Source organism: Chiroxiphia lanceolata, chromosome 1 (assembly GCF_009829145.1).
Source record: "Chiroxiphia lanceolata isolate bChiLan1 chromosome 1, bChiLan1.pri, whole genome shotgun sequence".
Taxonomy (NCBI): Eukaryota; Metazoa; Chordata; class Aves; order Passeriformes; family Pipridae; genus Chiroxiphia; species Chiroxiphia lanceolata.
Window position 1 is genome coordinate 19,580,294 of NC_045637.1, and position 23,761 is coordinate 19,604,054.

The following is a 23,761-nucleotide window of genomic DNA, read 5'->3' on the forward strand; positions in this document are numbered from 1 at the left end:
TTGATCTGCTGCTTGTCAACAGAGTGGATCTTGTGAACAAAGTGGAGATTGGTGGCTGTCTTGGCCACAGTGATTACAAGGAGATTGAGTTTAAAATCTCTGTTGACAGGAGGAAAAGTGCCAGTAAAACCTCAGCTCTGGATATGAGGAGAGCAGACTTCAGGCTGCTCAGGGAATTAGTAAATGAGGTCTCCTGGCAACGCATCGCCAGCCGGTCAAGGGAGGGGATTGTCCTGCTCTATTCTGCACTGGTGCGGCCTCACCTTGAATATTGTGTGCAGTTTGTGGCACCACAATGTAAGAAAGATATTAAGCTATCAGAGACTGTCCAAAGGAGGGCAAAGAGGATGGTGAAGGGCCTTGAGGGGAAGCCGTATGAGGAGCGGCTGAGGTTACTTGGTCTGTTCAGCCTGGAGAAGAGGAGACTGAGGAGAGACTTCATTGCAGTTACAACTCCCTCATGAAGGGAAGGGGATGGGCAGGCACTGGTCTCTTCTCTGTGATGACCAGTCACAGGACCTGAGGGAATGGCCTGAAGTTGTGTCAGGGGAGGTTTAGGTTGCATATTAGAAGAGGGTTCTTCACCCAGAGAGTGGCTGGGCACAGGAACAGGCTCCCCAGGGAAGTGGTCACAGCACCAAGCCTGTCTGAGTTCAAGAAGTTTTTCGATGATACCCACAGGCACATGGTGTGACTCTTGGGGATGGTCCTGTGCAGGGCCAGGAGTTGGACTCGATGATCTTTGTGGGTCCCTTCCAACTTGGCATATTCTGTGATTCTGAGAAACTTCTGATATAGGTGGCATCCAACCTTGACAGGTTCTGGTTAAACTATGCACTGTCTTCATATAGGAACCACAGTAACTTGCTCTAATGACTTATAAGAGTGACACTATGAGAAACAATGAACAACTACTGCTCCATATACACCAGCTGGTTATATTAGCTCTTGCTGTTCAAAGAGCCTTACAGATACGGGAAGAATAACTTTACTTCAAGGATCTTGGTCGATGGACCCATATATGGAGTCAGTGGAAACACCATCCTCAACACCATCTTTGGATAAACCAACTGAGCACTATGAGCACTGATACATACAAAAATCAAGATAAGACCGGCATGGCATCCTCTCTGAGTAAACACCGTGGGAGAAGAAAAGAAAGTTCTATTGCTTGAAATGATGCTCCAGAAACAAAGACTGTTTTAAACACTTCTAGCTTTAAGCCTACAGATGGTCAAATATATTTACCTAAAATGAAAGCTGGAATATTTCATTGACTCATTAACAATGAAATGGTGTTCCATCACAATGTTATTCTGACACATTGCTGAATATGCCATCTATCAGGTCATGTAAAATTCTCTATAATTCCTTACCACTTGAAATCTTTGAAGATTTAAAGGATTACTTTTGAGAAGAAAATCACTAGTTTTCAAGAATACCCCACCTCAGACCACAGCTTCCACTGTGATTGAAGTGTCTTGCTTCCGTGTTGTGCAAAATAGCCGTGGGCAAAGAAGCTACAAAGTGTTTAGTACCTCTCCGTAATCTTGAACCCAGACAAGTGAGGCCTAAAGATCAATAAGTGTACATATGTTCTGCATTACACATGTCTATGCTCTGCCCCAGAGGAAGACAACAGGTGAGTAGAAATAAATTTTACAAATTGAAAAATACCATTATGATTTATATTCTCGATTGTGTTATGAACACATTCTTCACCACCAAGGCTGTCTGAAGGACAGTCCAATTAATAAAGCTGTCTGGAGGTAGCTAATAAAATAGCTTGCTGCACTGTGGGGAACACCAGATTGTTATTACAAATATACTCTGTCTATTTTTCTAGAATCACATACGAATAAAGGGATAATACCTGTCATTTGAGCAGTTAAATTTTCACATGGCCTTTTTCAAGTGACTTATGAAAGACTCGGTTGAAATGCCTGTAGCAAAATAATGTCCAAAAACTTAACTACTCTTGCAATCGAGAATAATTTAAAAATAAGACTTCCAAAGCACTAAATACCAAAATTAACAAACAGGAGTATGACAGCCAAGCAAGTGCACATAATATTGTCAAAATGTTCTTGAAAGACCATGGTGACAGTGCTTTTGCAAACAGGAAAGACAGAAAGATACAGGGTCTGAATTAATTCAAACTGCAATAACAGGGTCCGCTGAGTAGGACACAGGTTCAAGTAAGGACACAATTTTATGGGAATGACTTGACAAAAACAGGCAGCTCACTCAAATACATCTTCCTTCAGCCCACCTGAGCTGTATATTGATATACAGTCATGGCTAGCAAATAGTTTCAAAAAACATTGCAGTCTTTGAACTGTATCTTCACTAGACCACCATGTCTTGCGAAGAAAGTCTGAGTTCTGCATGTGTTTTGAAGCCAAGAGAATTAATTCACTGTAAGCCTGACCCTTCCCCTGCACCCTGCTTTATTACTAGCTTTGTGTTGCATTTGGGTTTGGAGGGTTTTTTATATTACAGCTGCATAGTTGGGCTGAAATGAATTATTCTTCGTCAGAGAGGAATCTGAACATGAAATGCCTCGAGATCACATTCCTCATTCTTGCTTTATTTCAGGCTCCCTGCTTGTAGAAAAATAAATAAAAGATATAAGAACTACTGTGGCAAATCCTTTTTATCTTTTACTCTATGTATTCTGTAGCAGCCTTCAACTAACTTTTCCAAAACAGGCAGCACAAGGTCTTTCAATATTGCCTGGTGTGACCCAAAATGCTGCTGCAGACAGCTGGCAGACAGCATGACAGTGAGGGCTTCAAAGTCATTGCTGCACTAGTTGGGCTTGGAAAAGCATATCTGATAACAAGGACAAGGTCCTAACTTGAGATCTGAAGTAGAAGGTGCAAAAATTTCTTTCTCTGCAGCTATCATAGGAGCTTCACAGGGAGAGAAAACCATGCAACAAAAAAAGGAAAATCTGTAGCCTTTGGAACCCTGACCTGGTCACTGCTGTTGTCTTCTGGCTACTGGTGGCGTCTGTGAAATACGGTTGTCCTCTCACAGGCACTTCACAGCAAAAGTGACTCGTTCAGAGGAGAAGCTAACATGGAATAACTCTGAAGAACCAATTGTTGACAGCTAATCAAGGCAACCCATCCTGGGGCAAAGTTAAATTGGGCCAGAGCTGGGGTGATTCAGCTGCTGCTGATTGGGTCTGGAGATGCTGTGTTTGCTTGGAACACAGCTAAGCAGCACCTCAGCTTTAGATAACCCTGTTCAAACATACATTTGACACACCTCCTTGAGTAGTTCAATTGCACTATTGCTATAAACCATTAAATCCCCATTTTCTCCATTTCTCTCTCACTGTATTTTCCTAGAACAGATGTCGCTCACCCCAATATCTCCATCTGTCCAAGACCTTCTATGCATCCTTGGTGCCTCTAATCTACTGGAGAGAGGCACAAAACCCAAATGTGCCTCTCAGCATCCTACTGGTTACTAATTGCAGAGGATTTTCTCATTCAGCTAATCCAGGAGGAATGACATACATGTAAGTAGATACAATGACTAGCTGTTGAACTTGCACTTTATTTCTCTATCTACCCTCTGCATGCAACTGCAAGGTTTTCTACTGCATTTTAGAAACCTCTTGAGAGATGCTTTTACCTCCTCCTGCCCAGCTGGCATCCTGCACTCCCCAGTAGCACCTCCCAGGAACTGGTCACTTGGAACAGAGTCTTACCAGTTCCCTCAAAAAGAAAATGTGGTCAGGTGTTTGGGTATCAACCTCTAAGTGGTGTTGATACCCTAGGCATGCTGTACACATGGAAAGTCCTGAAGTCCTGGGGCTAGTGAATTCCCTGTGAAGTCTGCTATAGAATTTGTGAACATTAGGAGTTCATCCCTGGCATTCACTACCACGGAATAGGTTTCTATTCCATTTCTAATAAAATGCATGCCTTTTTTTCATGTTAAAATTTCAAACTGCATTTTTGTAAAGCAGGATGGAAAAAAAAATAAGGCATTATTTTCTTAACAGATCATGAAAGTACCTAAAACCATCATGGTTGGCAGTCCAATTCGAAACAAAAGGCGGGAGGGGGGAAATAAAAGTGTTTAAACCATAAATTTATGGTGGAAACAAACAACAACACGAAGCATCTTAGGGGCTGGGAATCTGTACAATTAAGCCTTTGTGAATTTCTAAGTAAAAATCCCTTACTGCAACAAAGATTTGGAGAAAAGCCTAGCTCATCCTTATCTACCGAGTACAAAAAAACCCCTCTTTGTGCCCCCTGTGACTATTGTAGAAATTTTACTACACAGTTAATAGGAGAAGCAAAACCATTCATTTGAAGAGTGATGTTTATTCTTCAGAGATGCATTTAATATTTTTGAATGCTCAGAAGAGCTGATTATGAATTTGATTTCTTTGTAGTGAGAAATGTGATTTAAACTGATGTCGACAGCCAGAATTTATCTGATTCTGGAAAAAACCAGGTAAACTACTGTTTTAAACACAACAGTGCAAACGTCTGATGACTTTAACACAGGAAAAGGCAGAACCGTCATGCTCCTCCCCATCCCCCCCATCCTCCCCTCCTCGCCCCGTCCCCCAGTCCCTGCACCAACTGCATAGACTAGTCCCCAAGATAGTTATTTTATTCCCCTATGGACACACTGGTTGTACCCCCCAGCCACCACACAAATCTGCATTTGCACATGGCTGGCATTTTTTGACTAGTTTGGCAAGTCGGAGGGATCAAGTAAAAGGCTTCATTCATCACCTGAGGCTTCTCTGTGTGCTTGCAGCGTGAGGCAAGAGGGCTGCTAGAAAATATTTTGTTTAATGCTCTTGAGTATCACCTGGTTATGGCTCTGGCCATCCCCTCCCAAAAGGAACATAGCAGGATTAGACTGGTACAGACAAAAACCACTTGTGATCATGATGAGTCGGTTTCTCATGGGAAAAGACAAAACAGACTGTAGGAAGGAGCTGCCAGGAAGGGATGAGCACAGGGACCTTTACAGCCATCAGCCATCGGAAAGGGGGTGGCAAACGGTTTTACAGTGATGGTAATTTCAGAAGAACCAAATGAAGGCAAGCAGCACGTTTGGAGCAAACACAGCTAAATACTTCTTCGAATGGCGTATATAATTGCTTAACAGAACCAATAGCACAGGCTAGGAGTATCACTCGGTACCGAAAACAAAGACAGGAGTCAGGCGGAAAGCATTCATTAGGCGCTGTAAAGCATGCAGGTACTTCAGCAAACAAATTCCTCGAGCCAGGAATTGCTGGAAGATGGAGGGTTTTCACAAGGAAAGAGTCACTCAATGCATGCTCCATCTCTTGTATTATCGGTAAGTATCCACTACTATTTAAGTACTACAGGCAGTGAGCGTGCAACATTCTTGTAATTCCAACCTGAATTGGTCATTATGAATTGCAGAGGAAAGGAAACCACAAAGAATATAGGATGCCATTAAATCAATGTCTGACAGTAAACAAACAGATAAAAAAACTGCAGTAAAGCCCTTCAGTCTGTTACTTTATGTGTTGATCATGCAGCAGAGTTTTCTGAAAATGCAAGCATCTTATGAGATCATCTGATGGCACAAAATGCGAGCAAGATGACGTTCACATGGGTGACGATATGAAAGGATTAGGAATGAAGTCACACCTACACAGCCCAAAAAGCAATTCTAAGTGGCAAGTATGTATCAACAATGCAACAGTGAGCCCAGCTTCAGGAAAGGAAACAATAAAGGCATGAGAGCTATGTGCAAAAAAAAAAAAAAAAAAAAGTGTCATTTCAACATCATATTTTGCTCTATACCCCAGCATTATGTATTTGAGCAAGTACAGCAGCATACAAAACGCCTTTTTTTTTCTCTTTACACACATTATCAAAAATTACCATGCAGACACAACGATTTTCAATTGTCACAGTACCAGAAAGCAAACCCAAACCACCCTCTCTCCACCTCCTAGTCATCCTTATGGAACTGGTCACAGCACGTGCAGGAAAACTGCCACAGTCCCTCTCTCCACCGTCCCTCTGTACCAAAGGACAACGTCAAACCAGAAGTTTTGACTGGCTAGAGGGGAAAAGATGAAGAGTATATAAATGATTGAAAAATTGCTCTTTTGCTGTGAGGAACAGGCAATCCACACCCTTTTAACAAGATCTATAGACACCGCTGGAACTTCATGTGTTTCAAGGGCATATCAAAGAATAAAGACTTACAAAAATGAACACAAACCTTGTGATTATTCCTGGGAGCATGACAGCACTGCTACAGGTAAACCCTTGGAGGATCATTTACAGAAGACATATAGATTGGTTGCTGCCAGGTTACATCCATGAACTCCAAGCGGGAGAATCCAGAATCCACTTGTGGTTCAAGTGTGACAAGGCATTCTCACTGCCTGGGAGAGAAGCGTTAGTGAGTCCGTGGGCAAAGGAGTCAAAGAGCTCTACACACCACAGATGGGCTTGGAGATGTACATTTGCAGGATGAGTAATGGCAGGAGTAGGGAGGGAGGTGATGATGGTGATGGAGAGGAAAATGGCAGTGGTCACGCTAAATACATAATGGAATTCGAATAGTCATAGCATAAACCATTCATTCTTCTTTTCCTGCCTAAGCATGTGTAAGGATTAACAACTCAAGATCATATGGCTTCTCCACGGGGCGGTATAAAGTTTTACAGCTGTTTTACATGGTGGAAATAATATGCTCTGCAACTAAGGTTTGTGTTTTGTCAGGTATCTGAGAATTTCTTTCAGGATCTGTTCTTTCAGGATTTTGAGAGGGTGGGTTGCAATGCTGTACTATTTGCTGACAGTTATCTTGATTCTGGACATGTTTTAGAAGAGATGTGTAAAGTAAATTACTATTTTGAATTTTGCTATTTTGTTAATAGCTGCTATACTGTTATTTAAATAACTCCCACTAGTTCCATTTTTACAAAAGCTCTTCCAATGCATTATGCAAATCTACTTCAGTACAATTTTCATGGGTCTTGAAATTTCCAGCTCTGTCATATTCAGCACAGAAAAATTTTGCATAATGGTTTAAAAGTGATTATGATTTCTATTTCATTCTTATTTGTCTCATTAATGCTGCAACATTATATCTATTGCAGCTTTATTTATAAGGATGGATTCAAACTGTCCAGACTATTTTTAAGGTTGTATTTCTAAGGAAAGCCTTTACTTCACCTGATTAGAAGTTTCTGAAATCTCTTTATTATAGACTATGCAACGAGCACCCAGATTCTATTTCCCTGAAAATTACTGGGAGATCTTCACACATCCTGTACTATGGAGGACCACATCCTAAATTACCGTCTTCTCTCTCCCATACACTTAATTCAGGGTTTTCAAAGAGGCCAGTGGTCTGTGAGCTACATGGCATATCCTAAGACATACAGAATACCTCACAGTGAAGCCATACAAATTGATAGTATTTTTCCATGTAATTAACTTTGTCATAGTATCAATTATTTTCTGTGCTAACTGCAAGTAATTTATACATCAACAAAGCTGTTTTATCCACGGCCTTTAATTTAGGCAATTGCATTAACATTTCCCATTCCAACCCTATGCTTGACTGCTTTCTGAGTTGTTTACAAGTCAACTGCAATATCCCCGGGCACTTATGTTCCTGAGATTGCTGCGCTATATGCAATCATAACACACATACATTTATGTAGTCAAATTTGGAAGCAAAAGGGCCTTTTAACTTCTCAAAGAGATGACAGAGGAGGTTGGAAGTTACAATGCTCTTAGACAGATTTGTGTGTTCTCTACAAATAATCATCAGCACAGTGGGCAAGCATAGCTCAGGTTCGAAGAATGTGGATATGCTTGTCCTAATATATGGAAATATAAATCTGCATATTCTTTTGCCTTGCACAGTAGCTTATACAACTTGAAACAACTTAAAGACTTCTCTCAAAATATAAAACTAGTTTATACATCATTATTATCTCTATTCCATAAGATATATATGGGATGAGACATTCTGATCTCATCACTGAACATTCTGTGAGGTATAAAGGTATTTTGTGAAAGGGGAAAAGATGATAAACAGCAGGAGAGATCCAGCCAGGAGCATCTGAGCCCAGGCAGGTACAACAGCCCAGTGGCTGCAGTGCCTCCAGGCAAGTGGGGACCTTTTGGTCTGGCCTTCCTCCTGCAGCTGGGCAGCCTTCCCTGTCACACCCTGACACCCACCGCCTTGTTACACAGTGCTGCCTGGCAGCTGGGAATGCCACCCCCAGGGCCAGAGGTGCAGCAAGCGAGAGAGTCTCTGCCTTCAGTGTCACCATTAAGACAAGCTGCAGGGAGGGTAAAGACCACACTCTGTGACCTGCCAACAGATCATGGGGCTGAGGAGGGGGGCCAGTCCAGGGCAGCAGAAGCACAGATCTCACAGGAAATCATCCAAATTCTCCTCATGCTCCTTCCCAAATGGAACGCCCTCTCATCTTCCTTGAGCCACAAGATTCATCCCCATACTGAGGATGAAGTGTCCTTTGGGCAAAGTCTCCTTGAGGAGACTAAAACATCTAGCATTTCTCCTTCCTAGGAATATAAATTGGTTCTCAGAGTGTTCTGCAGGATATAATAATACCAGGTAGATCTTTGTGGAAGCACTTAACTTTTCAAAGGCAAGTTAGAAACTAGGCAAAATGGGAAATCTTTCATCATCATTGCCAAAGCAGAATTGAATTTTTGCCTTTCAGTTTACACATAACTCAAGTATTTTGAATAATATGAATAAATAAGTATAATTTTAGCATTTTAGTGAAATGTGCAGAAAACATATAGACAGTATAAAATGAGCTTTATATTGGTTAGCTTTTTTGAGTAGTATTTGACATATACATCGCATCTTCCATTGAAAACATGTTAATTCAAGCTCCTTTTTCTTGAGGGAGTTTCACCGGGCACTAGCCATACAGGTTTAAAAAAATTCTTGTCTTGTTCTTTTTGCATTTCTGATTCATAAATCAGGTTAGCCAAGCTTTTACTAGATGGGAGAGAAGCATCTTCAAAGATACAGGAATATTTTATATTTAAACAAGACAAAATTATTCTCCTACCCTTCTGGCAGGAGACCCTCTGGCTCCAAGCATTGAGCTCTGACTAATTCCAACCAGCTTTCTTTTTTCACCCAGAGTCTGTAACATGGCAAAGAAGCTACTGGCATTTCCTCCAGAGCTCCAAGAATGGCCCAGGGGACTGACTGGGGATGCCAGTCCATACTCTGTTCATTGAAACACTGCAGCTGCACAGCAGGTAGAGATCCAGAGCCCTGATAAGTCCTTCAGACACAATTAGAAAATGGGAAATCTGTTCATTACACCTATTGAGAAAAGGCTATCTTGAGTATATACGTTTTCATGTCATCACCCTAAAAAGTAAGGAATGCCCCTTGATAAACTGACTAATAACGGGCTGTTCTGAGAATCTATATATAAAGGAGAAACATACATCAGAACAGATAGGTTGTGAAACAGTGCTTACTTATTTAAAAACAAACGGAAAACCCAAACAACTATATTGTTTCTCAGTTTTGTGGTAGTAGGAGGAACATTTTCAACGACTTTTTACTTTGTGTCCACAAGAGTGTAAAGGTTGTAAAGACATTTCTGTATGTCTTCACCCTGCAGGCACAGCCCACAAGCACTGATGATACACTCCCTTGGCTGCAGAAGGGACTGTGCACCGGGGCAAGCTCTGCTGGACCGAGCAGTCAGAGCCACAGGAGACACAGGAGCTGCAGGAGTGAGAACAAGGGCATGAGCAGCCCCAAGAGAGAACAAAGTGACTGAGCCACTGAACCCAAATTGATCAGTCTGAATCCTAGGAAATGTATTCTGGGGACAACAAACTATGACAAAAAGAGAAAGAAAACCCTCCAAGAACATTAATGTTTCTTATACTATGAGATTGTTTGAAATTTCAACACTATTTTCAACTTTCCCTAACTGTGGGGACAGAAAAGAAGTAAATTCTAAAAGTCTGCAGAGCTGTAAGCAGGAGGCACTGCTGGTATCTATGCTAAGCATATATTTTTTAATTGGATATGGGCTCACAACGGACACTGCCTACAAACTTCATCAGGTACATTAAAGCTCTATTCATTCTCATCAGTCCAGTTTTCTCCTTGTCTTAGCTTTCATTTTAGACTAAGAACTATGACCTAAGAACTACTACAGCCAATTTCTCTTTTCAAGTTGCCTTACAAATACAATTCCCTCTTGCCTCTTAAGATGATTTAGCCCTGGATCCTTTCAGGTCTTCCCCTGTAATCCTGCTTTCTGCTCCCATTACCAAGCCACTATGCTTTGATGACCCCAATGATCAAAGCATGTCACCGGCTGCTGGAAGCCACTGAAGATTTAGCTAGCAGATTTCCCCTATTTTGAAACACCTGTCTTCAACAAAAGTGCCACGATTCATTTTGATGTCTCCCATTCACTGAAATTAAGTCACTTCTAGACTACACAAAATGTTGTCACCACCAGATCTCCTGCTGCAAGTGCCCTGAAGGCTGTGTCTGTGCACTGTGCCAGGGATGTGGGCTGCTGGGGGTGGCACAGGTGTCCCTGTGGCCTGAGCTTGAAGCAGGCAGGGTGGGTATTCCATTTACAACTGTGACAGTAAAAATAAATATGTCCTCCAGTCCTTACATGATTCATATTTATATAAATATGTAGGACTCTTTAAAACATCTATATATTTTTAAATATTTAAATCACAAAAGATATTTTTCAGTCTTTCCTATCATAAATATCTATACCCTGTTTCTATGCCATATAGTGAAACTTCAATGTTAGGAAAAGAAATTGCTTAAGAAAGGAAGGGACTCTCTTATTTTATATCCATAGCAATGATATCAATAAATATTGAAAAAGTTTGGTTTTTTTAATAGAGCAAAGTCCATTTTGTTAAATACAGACTGAAGACTTAATTTTTAAGCTGTGTGTTTAATAAATCCAACTTGACATTAAGTACTGCAGTTATCAAGTTTGTCAGCATTTTCTTAGAAGCTGAACTTTTTCCTGACAAATGCTGTCAGTCACTTAAATTAAAACAGAGAGCAGCACGACGAAGTGTGTTACTGCTTAGTCTTTAATAACCCAGTTGTGTATTCCTGAGTCCCTCTCTGCTTCCTGACAGGGGCCCTGATTCTGCAGCATCCTTAGGCCTGATGCTGAGACCACCACCAAGAAGGTAACCATTAATGCACAGCATGGCTTATCAAGAGACACCATCCAACTTTTTTTTTTATATGTGCAATGTAAATCTCTAGCTGTGAATTTTTATGTCAATAGTAAAAAAAGGAAAATCCAATTTGCAGGACTTTGGGTACCTTTGCTCTTTTCAGCATACTAGTATTGCAGAACCATATTCCTTGAACCAGCTGTGGAAGCTGGTCACAGCTTGCCAAAGACCTGTCGACTCAGTAGAAGCATGCACATGCTGAGATTCAAGAGAAGACAGCTCACATCCATCTGTAGAGTTATCTACCAAGCCACTACACCATAAAAACACTTAAATATTAAAACTCTTTACTTATGTTGCAAGCATCTAGAAGCCTAGTAAGAAATTGCATTAATAAACATGAAGTAGTTCATGCCTGAGGGGCAAGTGAGTGCCCAGGATGATACAAGCCTGTTCAGATCCTTGCCTTAAAGCACAGCTCCTGGAAAGCAAAACATTCTGCCACAACACCAAAGAAAAACAATCCCTCTCAGTTTTTTCCTTTCTTTCTTTCAGGATGCATCACGCATCCATGCTCCTGTGCTTGAACTCTCTTGGGTGAGCAGTGTTTGAGCTGTTGTGTCTTCAGCAGCAGCACTCTCTCAGGGGCATGAGGAGGATTTTTGGGACCACGGCTACTGGGTCTGCACATTGCAGTAGGCACAAGTGTTTTATTCTTTCTTTCTCAGACACTTATGTCTGATGTTTAGAGACAGTCACCAATACAACCTCGGTGGATCGAGCAGGAAGGAACATGTTCCCAGCAAGAAGTTGAGAGAAGACAACCCCAAGGTTGTCCTAACAAACCCTGCAGTGACACTGCAACAGTGTGAAAGAGATTGCTATGTTTTATCCATAGACTGGGTATCTTCTTAACCTTTCAGCTGCAGATGGGGGGAGAAACTGGGGCTGAGACAGGAAGAACAAGAAGGGGAAGACAAGCAGCACTCCCAGGGAGCCACTTGTGGTTGTGGAGTGGCAGCTATAGCTGAGGGCCTCTGCTGCCCAGGCTGCAGCTCCCACCCGCGTACGCAGTGAGGGGCCTCACCTGCTTATTCCTTTTTCCTTCTGCAGGTGGGACTTACAGGCAGCACAGACTGAGATTCAAGAAGACACTCTAAACCCATAATTCAGTTTTATGCTGAAGAAAAGTCATGTCCTCACCACTGGGCAAGGATGAGGCTTCCCTTGAACCAACATTCAGATTTATACCTGTGACAAGCAACAATCTTTTTCCAATTTTTTCCCCGCTCACAATAATACAAAGTAGAGTTGGACAAACATAGAAACGAGATTGTAGAACATGGTTGCCCTGCAGCATTTTTTATTATAATTTTAAAATCAATAAGCCCATACAGCTATAAGCACTGCAGCTACACCCACTGCAAACACTGGCAATCTATAGGCATCACAGTAAATGACATTAATTAAAGAAGAATCCAATAAAAAAGCATTATACTGTGGCTTTCCAAAGCACATGATGCCTTTTTTTCCCCCTTAGTCCAGAATAAAGAGAACCTCAAGGCTAATCTGGCATTGCCAGGTTAAGTTCCCCTGATCAGACATAAACCTGCATGGGCAGATGAACAAAGTACAGGAGATGAAGAGTTAGTGTCTGACAGAATGAAAAAAGAAGCCAAGGAGAAATTTAAACAGTTGGAAATGATCAAAACCAGAGCCCAGGAGACAAATGAGGCCACAGTATGTTAAATGAGGCAAGTGAGTTTGGAAACATTTGTGTATTTAGCTTCCTAACTAGGGCTCAGCTCCACGGCAGAACCACCTGATCAAAACTTGTATAAGGAACAGCATACAAGCTAAAACACGGAAGCTGCATTTAGATGTGTGCAATAAAACTGTCAAGATTTTGGAAGTCCTACCAGACAAATCAGAGGCGATTCGTCTAAATGCAAAATGTGAATCACTAAATCACATTTTCTTTTCAGGAAGCATTGGCAGGATTTCAAGATGTATCTAACTAACATCACAATGTGTGTTTTTTCCCTTGGCTAATCTTCTATGAAAAGTAACTATAAAAAAAAATCAAAACATTATGGCTAAGCCTTGCTAATTGCTCTTATGAACAGAAAGGTAAAACCTCTCATTCACATATGAAAAATGTGAGAAAGAGGAAGAATTTAGGAACAAAAAAACAACAGAAAATAAAATTAAGAGATTGGAATCTATTTCCTCCAAGCAGTTCAATAGCCCTCTGTAGATATATATAGACTTAGTTCAGATCCCAGTAAATTTGGGTCTAGCTTCTTACTATATTAGTAGCCTGCAAAACACACCAATTAAAACTTGTGTAAGTCTTTACAACAAACTCAAAGGAGTAGGAAGGGGAAAAGGCACTAGAGTTCCTCATTCTCCTGCCCATCCAGACTGGACACAGGCACTGCCTAGTACCTGCCTTCACTGAGAACAGACAGGAAAGGACCAACAGGCCCAGCCTGCTCCTGCCTGAAGTGGTACTGAATGGATGGATGGCTCTGCTCCAGCTGCATGTGCCAGGCAGGGTCCTCTCCTTGAAAACCTGTCAGCATAAATACCTGTGCCCAGGTGCTTCAGCAGAGACCTTGAAAGCCCCAGTGTTTCATCCGCTCAAAATTTCCACTTTCAGAACAGTTTGGGGTCAAAAACCCCCCCACCTTTCCACCAAAGCCAAAACCCAGAAGCAGTCAAGCTTTGGATTGAGAAATTCTTACGCTTTTCAAATTTTGTCTAGAGTAACACTTTTCTCTAGAAAAATGCATGATTTTGGCAAACTAACTCCAGATTGAACATACTTAGTTTGGCTGTAAGATTAATGTCAGGTTTGTATTTTTATAGAAATATTTTAAAGCAACACAAAAATTAATCTGGAGATACCTAAAATTAGACAGAAAGCTTGTTCCTACTTGGCAGCAGGAATATGAATTACATACACCAGTCCAGTGTCTGTCTTGGTACTGATCATTGCAGTGACCTCCTGCTGATGCAGTCCCACAGCTTTTCCAAGATAATTGGGTGCCCAGATGATATATATTTTAGAACATTGTAGTATTCATCATTTATGTGAACAAAATACAGAGTTCCTTGAACCTCCATTATATTTATTCTGCAGTATATATACTACAGAAAAAAAATGGCTAGGAATTCAGTAAATCATAAAAGTACATATATTCTGAGAATATAAAGGTTTTAATGTTAATATGGTAGAAATTAGTCATCTGCTCCTATTAAAAAAATAAGCCATTAACATATAAGTAAAGAAAGGGTAGACACAGTATTTTATGCATGAGAACTGACATCTTCATCTGTGCTACAGCTACTGCACTTCATCTTTACAGAGTGTTGAGAAACCAAGAAGTTATATAACTTAGTGAAAAGCTGATAGGGCCAGTGACATTTTAAATCCCACTAGGTGAAAATCAATTGCAAGATGTGAAAAGAAAAAAAAACCTCTTCAGGAACCAAAATCTCCATCCCATAATATATACCTATATATGTATATTTTAAAATAAAAATGAGCAATAAAACTTTAAAGAAAAAGGGACTGTGGGACGGAAGTGGAAGGACAGGCAGAGCAGAGAAGGAACAGAATAATCATAGATCATTTCAAGGTGCTGTTATGATGGAGGAAAAAGACTAATTATTTTGATGACATCCTTTTGATTCTGCTTATGCTAATTAGTAAATAGGTAACATAATAGTAACTTACAATAGGGAGCCTAATTGGAATAAGGAAGCCAAACAATTATATGCTTTTTTAATCTGGAAACACAACATAGTCCTACTTAGATCAATCTGCACTTTTCAAAGGGAAAATAGTCCCATCAAAAGGACTTAGAGCTATCTTTGATTGGAGACAGATCAGGATAAGTTAACAGACTTTTACTTTCAAATTGTCTCAGGAAGGAAAACCAAAAAAAGACAAGGATAAGGGCTCAGGAGCCATAAAAGAATCTCCACAATCCACAGGAATTGATTTATTTTTCCCTGCATTGATCAGTCATGCCTTTTATCCATTCAAACACAGGCCACCTGGAAAAAAAAATCTGATAATTCTCACTTGATTCATATACAAGTGGAGTGAGTTTTTAGAGGAGGAAAGCAAAAGAAGACATTTTCTGTAAAATGTATAATGGATGAAAAGGGAGCAAATTCAAAATACAGCCAAAGCACATGAAAAGAGAATTCAATCAATGAGTGCCAAATTAGAATTGTGTTGATTCCCCTCCATTAAGCATCTGCTGAAGATGCCCACCAGACCAAGGTCTTCACATGCTTATGCACAGAACTCCATCTGGACCTAGTCCTGTGAACAAAGGTGAGAGCTGCATGACCACATGGAGGCACAAGGCACCACTACCCATACCCAGTAAAGGAAATCCCTGTTGAGGATAATGCAAAGAGTTAAAACCCTCGCTTGATAATCAGCATCAGCAAACTACAACCATTTTGATCAGCTGGTCTGTTACAAAATCAAGGCTGAGACTCTTGAGCACAGTAAGCTGGTGAAACACACACCTGCCCTACCTGCACAGTGCTTCCTGCAGGAAATGAAGAGCAGTTTATTTTGCCAAAAAACTTTTTGTGATTGGGTCAGCTGCCAGCTGAACCTAGCATCTGCTAAACTTGCTTTCACCAGAGTATTTTTTACTCCCAGCATTATATTGAATATCTTTTAGAAGCATAAAGATAAAAAATGCTCCTTGCATCTTTTCAGCCATTTCCGGATTTCCCGCCACTCAAACAGCAGCAGCAGAATTTTAATGACAGGGAAAATGCATCAGTGGCATACAAGAAAATTGTACTGCAGCAAATCACTACTTCTTTGTGTTTCCTTTACTGTAACTCTGATCTTCTAAAGCTGCTACAGTACCAGTGGAGATTTCTTTAAAATGAAGCTTTAGCAGATATTAATTGGGGGGGGGGGGGGAAGAAAAAGGCTTGAGAACTTTTTAATCATGTTCTATAGTTACAATATCTAGGAAATATCTAACTGAAAGCAGAATTCCCAAATAGCTCCCACTGCCATAAGATGATATGATTTCTTTCTTTACTTCCTTCTTTTTAACCAAAATGCCTTTGTATTTTAAAATACCCACATGTTGACAGTACTTTTCTGCCAAAATGCCTTCCATATAGGAATTAGATGTATAATTGAGATCTTCAAGTCATTAGAAGCCAAATTCAGTGTCTTTTTGAATGGCTGCAGGGAATGAGGTAACACAAATCAACACAAACACTTGTGTTTTACGCCAAGACACCCTTTTGCATGCAGGCATTCAATATGTATCACATGACCCCTCGTAAGCCTGAGGGGCTGCTTCTTACACAAAGAACACTTACAAGGTTTTCAGGGAAGGGATTTTCAAAGCTTTAGGATGAAGTTCGTAATTGTACTGCAAAAGAGATCATCAGTCAAATATTAAGATTTTAAACTTTTTACTGACGGTAGGTATTTGGCTAGATTTGTAGACAGCCATGTTGGTCCAGACAATATTTGACTTCCTTCTCTCATTTTGTTCACTAGTCATTAGCAGAGTTGGACTGACTGACAAGAAGCACTTTATCCATATCTCTACTTTCATACACTTGACATTCTCGTTTATACATCAGTGCTTCAGTTCACCACTCACACAGAAGAACAGATTATTTAGTCAGTCATCACTGCTCAGAGAAGAGTTATTGATAAAACTGTGTTTCACTGGGGGTGGCAGAGCTAAAAATTCATGTTGCTGCTTTCAGCTTTTGTCAGAGAACTGCAGAATTGCAGGAACAATAATCCTGCCTTTTACTGCCTTTTTCACTTCTTCCTATCACTAAATGCCTAACAGGTTTCCAAACAACACAATATTAACTCACTACAGCTCTTCTCATCTCCCTATCTTCACATCCATACAAATGACCCATGATTTAGGATTTGTAAACTAAGCAGACAGTAAGTGCTGCCTTTCATCTGGATGACCCAGTAAAACCACAGCAAGTCTCCTGATTCCCACATTTAGCTGCCTTCTGACTCCTCCTCATCCTCCCATCACGCAGACAGCACTTCTCTGAAGATGCCCCCCATCTTAATCTCCTTGTTTCTCTGTAATACTTCTCCATTTATATTGCTCCACTTCTTCCATGATTACAGGACTAAAGGAACACATAATAAAAGCCAGATAAGAAAATTCATAGAAGTGAGCTAAGCCACCTCAATAGCTATTTTTACATGGACTCTTCTCTGCAGAAAGATTTCTTCTTCTTTTTTTTTTTTTTTTTTCTAAGAAGCAAAGATGGATAGAGGAATAACATAAGCAAGCAGATTTTGGAAAGTTTCCAAGAGCAAAACTGTCAGGAAACTACTGCAGATGCAGTAACCTGTGCATTTCAATCAGGAATACAAATAATAGCTCAAAATCTATTTAAACTAGCTGCATACAACACTACGATAAGAAATTGCTTCCTTTTTGTTTCTTAGGCCTTCAGTTTGGCAGCAGTTTGAAATTATCACCCCCTGACATAGGCCTTCGCTCAGGAAGGCAGGGCTGTATCACAAAAGATGCGGCCAATAGAGCTGGGACATCCCTGCCTTGTCACTTCAAGTTCTCTCTCTCTTGCTCTAGCAGACTGCTTTCCCATCCTAAAGGTCCATTCTGGCAGTCCCACGCCTTCTGCAACCTCAGTTCTTCCCCTCCTCCTCCTTCTTTCCTCCCTCCCTTTCTTATTCCTTCTCTTGAGAGGCAATGAACTGCAGGACATGGATACCCATTTAGTGCCTCTTGAGAGTTAGGGCTCCTTTTTCCTCTAGGAGTGTTTTTCTGGTTGCGCTCCTGATAGTCCATATTAAAGTACCCCCATCTGCATCTGCTCTGTTCTGCTGGAGCAACAAGAGGAAAAGAGAGACAGGGTGCCATCAGCATGGAGGGCAAAGCAGGACCCAATGAACAGATTAAATCTTTCTGGAAGCTGAGGTGATATATGAACACAAAAAAAGTAAGAGATTATTGATGTCTCTACACTTTAGTTTCTGATGTATGACCACCTTATTCAGGCTACCTGAAAAATTAGGACAGAGAAAAACAAGTCTGTATTGGAAAGTCTTTCCATCACCATTTTGAAAGATTTATAATTATACAGGGAAGTCCCCAAAGTGAACAACAGTTGTACAGCAATAAAATACAAGAGACACAATTAATAAGGCAATGTCCTCTCATTCTTCTCACTTCCTGCTGCAGATTTCCTAAAGGTGGAGCCAAAGAAACATCCCCATGATCTCAGCACAGAAAATGCTGTGCTTGATGCTCGATCAGTGCCCAGTGAAGTATCAGCCCTGCAAGCTCCTCAGCACAGGTTTACCCCGGGCTCTCCAGATTCCCAAAGAGGTCAACACAGACACCTGTCTGCATGTAGCATCTTGCATGATCATGGCCTACTTGTGGGGGTTTTTTGTTGGTGATGTTTTTTTCCCCACAAATGGCTTTAAAACAAGAGGTATCCCCTCTGTTAGGGTAATACTGTACATCTGTCTTTATCAGCCAACACTAATCCTCTTACCCATTAACCTGCTTGTGAGATAATGAGTTTTAATACCGAAGCATGAATTTGGAAGCACCTTTGTCAGTCAGGATGCTGTCAGCAGTCTGAAAGCAAAAAGCCTGCTCTATTCAGAAACTGTGGGCACTTTCACATACCATATACCAAAAAGAAAAGCTGTTTTTAACATATTCCTATTCTCAGCAAACCAAGATCTGCATTAAGAAATGACAGCAGCATTCAAAAATCATTTCTCCACAGGGTTCCTCTAATACCAGGAATCCATGGCAAAAGCAATTTATTTCCTAAGTGGTTTTCTCAGCAACCACTTGCCATGACACTGACGTCAGCCATTCTCAGGTCAGAGCCTGTCTATCATAATGAGAGTTTATCCCTTGTCACTCCAGAATTATTGGTGCCTTCCTGACTGCCAAATCATGAGAGTGTTTAATCAGTGCTGTGATCTAAAATGCAATTCAGCTCTGAAATTAATAAAAAAGAAGGCTGAGCATTTCCTTCTCCAGGTGCAAGTCTCCCGACCTCCCTTTATCCTGTGAATCAAGACTGTCAAAGAGGCTACATTGTCAGTGTCACAGCCAACTCCCTTCATCAAAACTGTAAAGCTCATCAAGGAACCACATCAAGCATTTGGTTTTGTTTTCTTTTACCCCTAGATACTCTGTGGAGAAGGAAAGCCTTAAGTAACTGTTTTTTCCTACCTCTCATCCCATCTCCTGTCCCTCCTACCAAATAGGCCACATGGGACAGAATGACATGAAACTCTTGGAGCCAGTTAGCTTCCCTCATCACAAGCCATCTCACTTCTACTTCAGTGACTCATTCAGGGCAACCATATAAATAGGAATTCTCCAGCTTTTCTACAAGTCACATTTTATTTTTCATGCTTTTCATTTTCACCAGCAGTAGTAGAGTGTACCATCTAGTTCTTAGAGTCATCTTGACACATGAGATGTGAGAAGATAGCAAACTACAAAATTTATCAGGGATAAGAGGCTTGCAAAACTGCAGCTCGAAAGAAACCTTGCAAAAGAGATCACTGCCTTATAGACCCCATGAATCACACTGGACAGTTTTAGAGAACAACAGACCTTTAATCCAGTTGGAAATTGGACAACTGCAATGAGTCACTTTTTCTGATCATAGGTAGGTTAGAAACACTGAAAGTCATTTCTGAAAGAAGGTATAAGTCCCTAATTTCCCAGAAGAAAACCAGTTTGAGATATAAACAACTTCTTCCATTGACATTAACTATAAATAGTACAGGAAGGCAAAGCAATACCAGGGCTGTTAGCAAGTATTTCTGAAGTTCAGAAAGCGGGTGGCTAAAAGTAACATTTGGAAACAGATAGGCAATTTATTCCCATTTAGCTGTCATTTACGGGAAGAGTGAATATAAAAGTATGAACTAATGTAGTTATTTACCCCATAAAACGATGTATCACTGACAACACCTAAATCTGTTACATTTAACATCATGTAAGAGTGAACCATTCTTGTGACAACTGCCTTTTAAAACAAAGTTTAATAATAAAATAAAAAAGGCATTTATGTTTCTATTGATGTTATGATTCCCAGATCCTGTAATAAAATTAATGTTCCAAAGGCCATAACAGTAAAATAAACAGTAAAATTGTAACAGTGATTATTTTAATCATTTTGGGCTCTTGGTTGCATCTTGAAATTAAGGCTTCAGTTGGGAACATGCTGACTCCTAGTCTAAATTTTTCTTCTAGAAATGAAATCTAAGGGACAAATATTGTATTTCAACAGACTTTTAAAAGGTTGAATGTAAATTTAGGAACTGATATCACCAACGACCTTAGCTTTTACCATTTGCCTTTACTGAAACAGCAGTGATCATTAAGTTCACCTTCAAAACAAACCAAATCACATTATGTAGCTCATGGTGTTAATATCTATGCTATTACAAGTTTTGTTCTTCTCTAATAATTTCTTTCTTCTTGTACTTTCAAGAATACATGGACAGCCTTAAAACTGACACAGGCCCTGTCCATTGTTCTTCCTCACTTCCACTTTGCAATCTGTCAGATCAAATTTCTTCATCCCGAAATTCATGAAACAAAAGTACCTCCTTAGAAAGGCTCATTTCCTAAAGTAAGTGCTTTGCTAACATCGTTCTCTGTGTTACACAAAGGACTTTAAAGAAAAAAAAAAGAAACAGTTATTAAAAATATATATATAAAGGAAGAAAAAATTAGACCACTCATGGTGCAATATTTTCAGCTTGGTGTTTCCTAAGAAGTTCTATGTACAGCACTGCTTGCAAAACCAACCCTACAATGCTTGGTGCCTTCTAGAAAAAAGGTTTAATTGCAATTTCTCTCGTTCCCTCATAACATAAGAGGTACAGAAGGGTATAGATATTAAAACTCATGGTCATAACTGAAAGAATACACTTGGGTAGAAATCAATGTGGAGCAGTAGAATTTCCATTCTCTGTAAAATTTAATGATGAATGCAGACACATCAGCAAACTGATATGGCAATGACCTCTCTCCTGTCATTTAGGCAGTGCTTAAACTGAGCTTCCCACTCAGGAACTTACTGCATCACTGGTCAGAATCCTCCCAGTTGAAAAGCCACAGGTTTACTTCTCCATGCTTGCCACTAATTCTCCACATCTCCCCACTGCCCTACACCCACCAAGTGGGTGGAACAACTGCAGCCAGCCCACTGTGCTCCATTCCAGATGTTCCAGCTGCAGGAACTTGTGTACTAGGAAATTAGATAGGATTTTAAAGGCTAAGAAGCACAGATAAGTAAATAAGAGAAAAAACTATGGGTTGTGAAATTCATGGCATGGACACTACAGGTAATTTTGCCATAGTAGCAGTTTTAGCATCAACCTATCAGAAAAATGAGTTTACATACTTGTACCCACACTGTTTTGGAAAGCAGAACTTTATCAAATATACCGGTTCGGTAGGTATTTTCCAACTTTAGTAGATAAAAAGTGAAGAACAGTATTTCTTTCTCAATATTTACATTGACATGTTTCCTGTGCATTCAGGAGGAACATTTAGAATCAGACCACTGAAAAAGTACAACTTGTCTCCCTGTTCTGTTCTCTACAGCACAAATCTTTCCCTTCAGCAGTTTTCTCTGCTTTGAAAGGCAATGCAATCAGATGCTGAGCGGTATAATGGAACTACTATTTCAGGCCATGAATTGCACTATTCCTGTTTAGAGGAACATCCTGTGTTCAAAAGCACTGAACAGTCAGAAACACCTACTGAAATTGGAGCTAGTTAGTGCTCAGAACCAAAGCTAAGTAACATTTAATTTTAAAGTTTTGCGTTGATTGAGAAGTTTAATTTCAGCTTCCAGTATGTTAATTCAGTATTAATCTCCAAACTCTGGAATTTGAGTTTAGTTTGTTCACAAATGGAGTGAATGCCTTTATCTATATTTTTACAGACAACTGGTCACACCACCACCTGTGAGTGGAAAATCAGTAATAAAATGAAAATCAGTAATAAACCAGGCAGAAAGTAGGAGGGCTCCTGTGCAAAGCATCCCTGCACTGTACACCTATGACATCTGCCAGTGCCATTCATCTTCTAGAGTTATAATCACCATCAAATACAATGGGAAAAAACTAACAACAAAAGAGAAGCCACCAGCCATGCAAGGTGAAGGCAGCTAACTGGGACACTGAGCCGTTCTGGACAGTGACACCCACAGCAATTACAAAAAACACTGTCTCTCTAACTGAAGCCTAATGGCTGTTATGACCAATTTGGAGTTTTGCCATAAATCTGCAATATTAAATAAGGACGGCTTGCCATGGAATGTGTCATCTATCTAATTAATACAAATGAGCTGTGAATGCAGAGATAGAGGCTGGTGCGTGGTACAGGGGCACACAATTTCTGAACTTCCCTTGGAAGAACATACCCCTCCCCATTCCCCAACAAACCACATTTGTAGCAAAACTGAGTTGTGACAATTCTATTTAATAGTAAATCACCAGTACTGAGAAGCTGCCAGCATCTCTGCACAGCCATTTTCACAAAACTTGTATTTCCTGCCACTGTTCTTTAACCTTCTTTTTTCCTGTGTTCACAATTTCATACTTGACCCATCGCTTCCCAAAACAGCACCAGTTCCTTAGAGTGTCCTCTAAAGCCCATGGAAAGTGTCATGGAAAACACCCACAGCTGAGTGGTATCTTAGCATACTCAAACCTCGAGCCTGTCCACTCCATGGCTCCAGAGAGGAAGAAACTACATCATGAACCAAGCTGATCCCTTCTTCGTCAGAGCTGTATTTCATTCCCAGTGCTCATTGCTTCACCTCAGTTCACCACTTTGTTAATTGGAAGTGGTATCTGTGTACACCAGAGGAACTGCTACCTGTATCCCCACCTCCAGCTTTGCAGAACAATTATCTCAAAAAGAACAAGTAGGAATCAGCCAAAAGGGGAATATACATGGCAATATGGAGGAGGATTCAGGTACTCATAGCCTGAAATTTCCACCACTGCTCCTGAGGAAAGGCAGGAGTGTTACCTACTAACTGCATTCTCAAAAGCCTCTGAGAGTAAATACCATGCAGCTGGAACTGAGGCTTGCATTTCTGCAGGCACACAGAACACCAGCAGGTGACAGCAGAGATTGTGGCACATTTCCCTTGCCGCCATGACCTGCTCTGACCAAGGCTGGACTCTACAGGTAGATGGAAATGTCCATTGCAACTCCGCTATTCCACTCTTCCAGGAATATGAGACGGATACATAACTGCAGGCAAATGCACGGACTTCAAGATTTTAACAACCTTTATCTATGGCTAACAACCCTTTATCTATTAACCAAATTTCCTAGAGAGCAGAATGAGAATCAGGCTCATGTCATCGATATGGTGGGTTCCTGATACCTGATAGAGCTATGCCAGAGAAATATAGCTTGGCCATAGGCAGGAATGTAAAATTAAAGTGTTGTTAG

At 40.5% G+C, this 23,761-nt stretch overlaps 1 protein-coding gene across 4 annotated transcripts in view; it reads right to left on the bottom strand.

The window, feature by feature from the left end:
• Nucleotides 1-23,761, bottom strand: part of OXR1 (oxidation resistance 1) — a 226,428-nt gene that overhangs the window by 134,471 nt on the left and 68,196 nt on the right. For 3 of the 4 annotated variants that reach the window (XM_032705013.1, XM_032705052.1, XM_032705025.1), the window contains exon 2: nt 6,250-6,415. The exons of the other annotated variant lie outside the window; for it this stretch is intronic. In XM_032705013.1, the coding sequence (XP_032560904.1) occupies nt 6,250-6,308 (59 nt within the window). In that variant the 5' untranslated portion in view covers nt 6,309-6,415. The remainder of the gene's footprint in view (nt 1-6,249; nt 6,416-23,761) is intronic. 4 annotated transcript variants of the gene reach the window in all.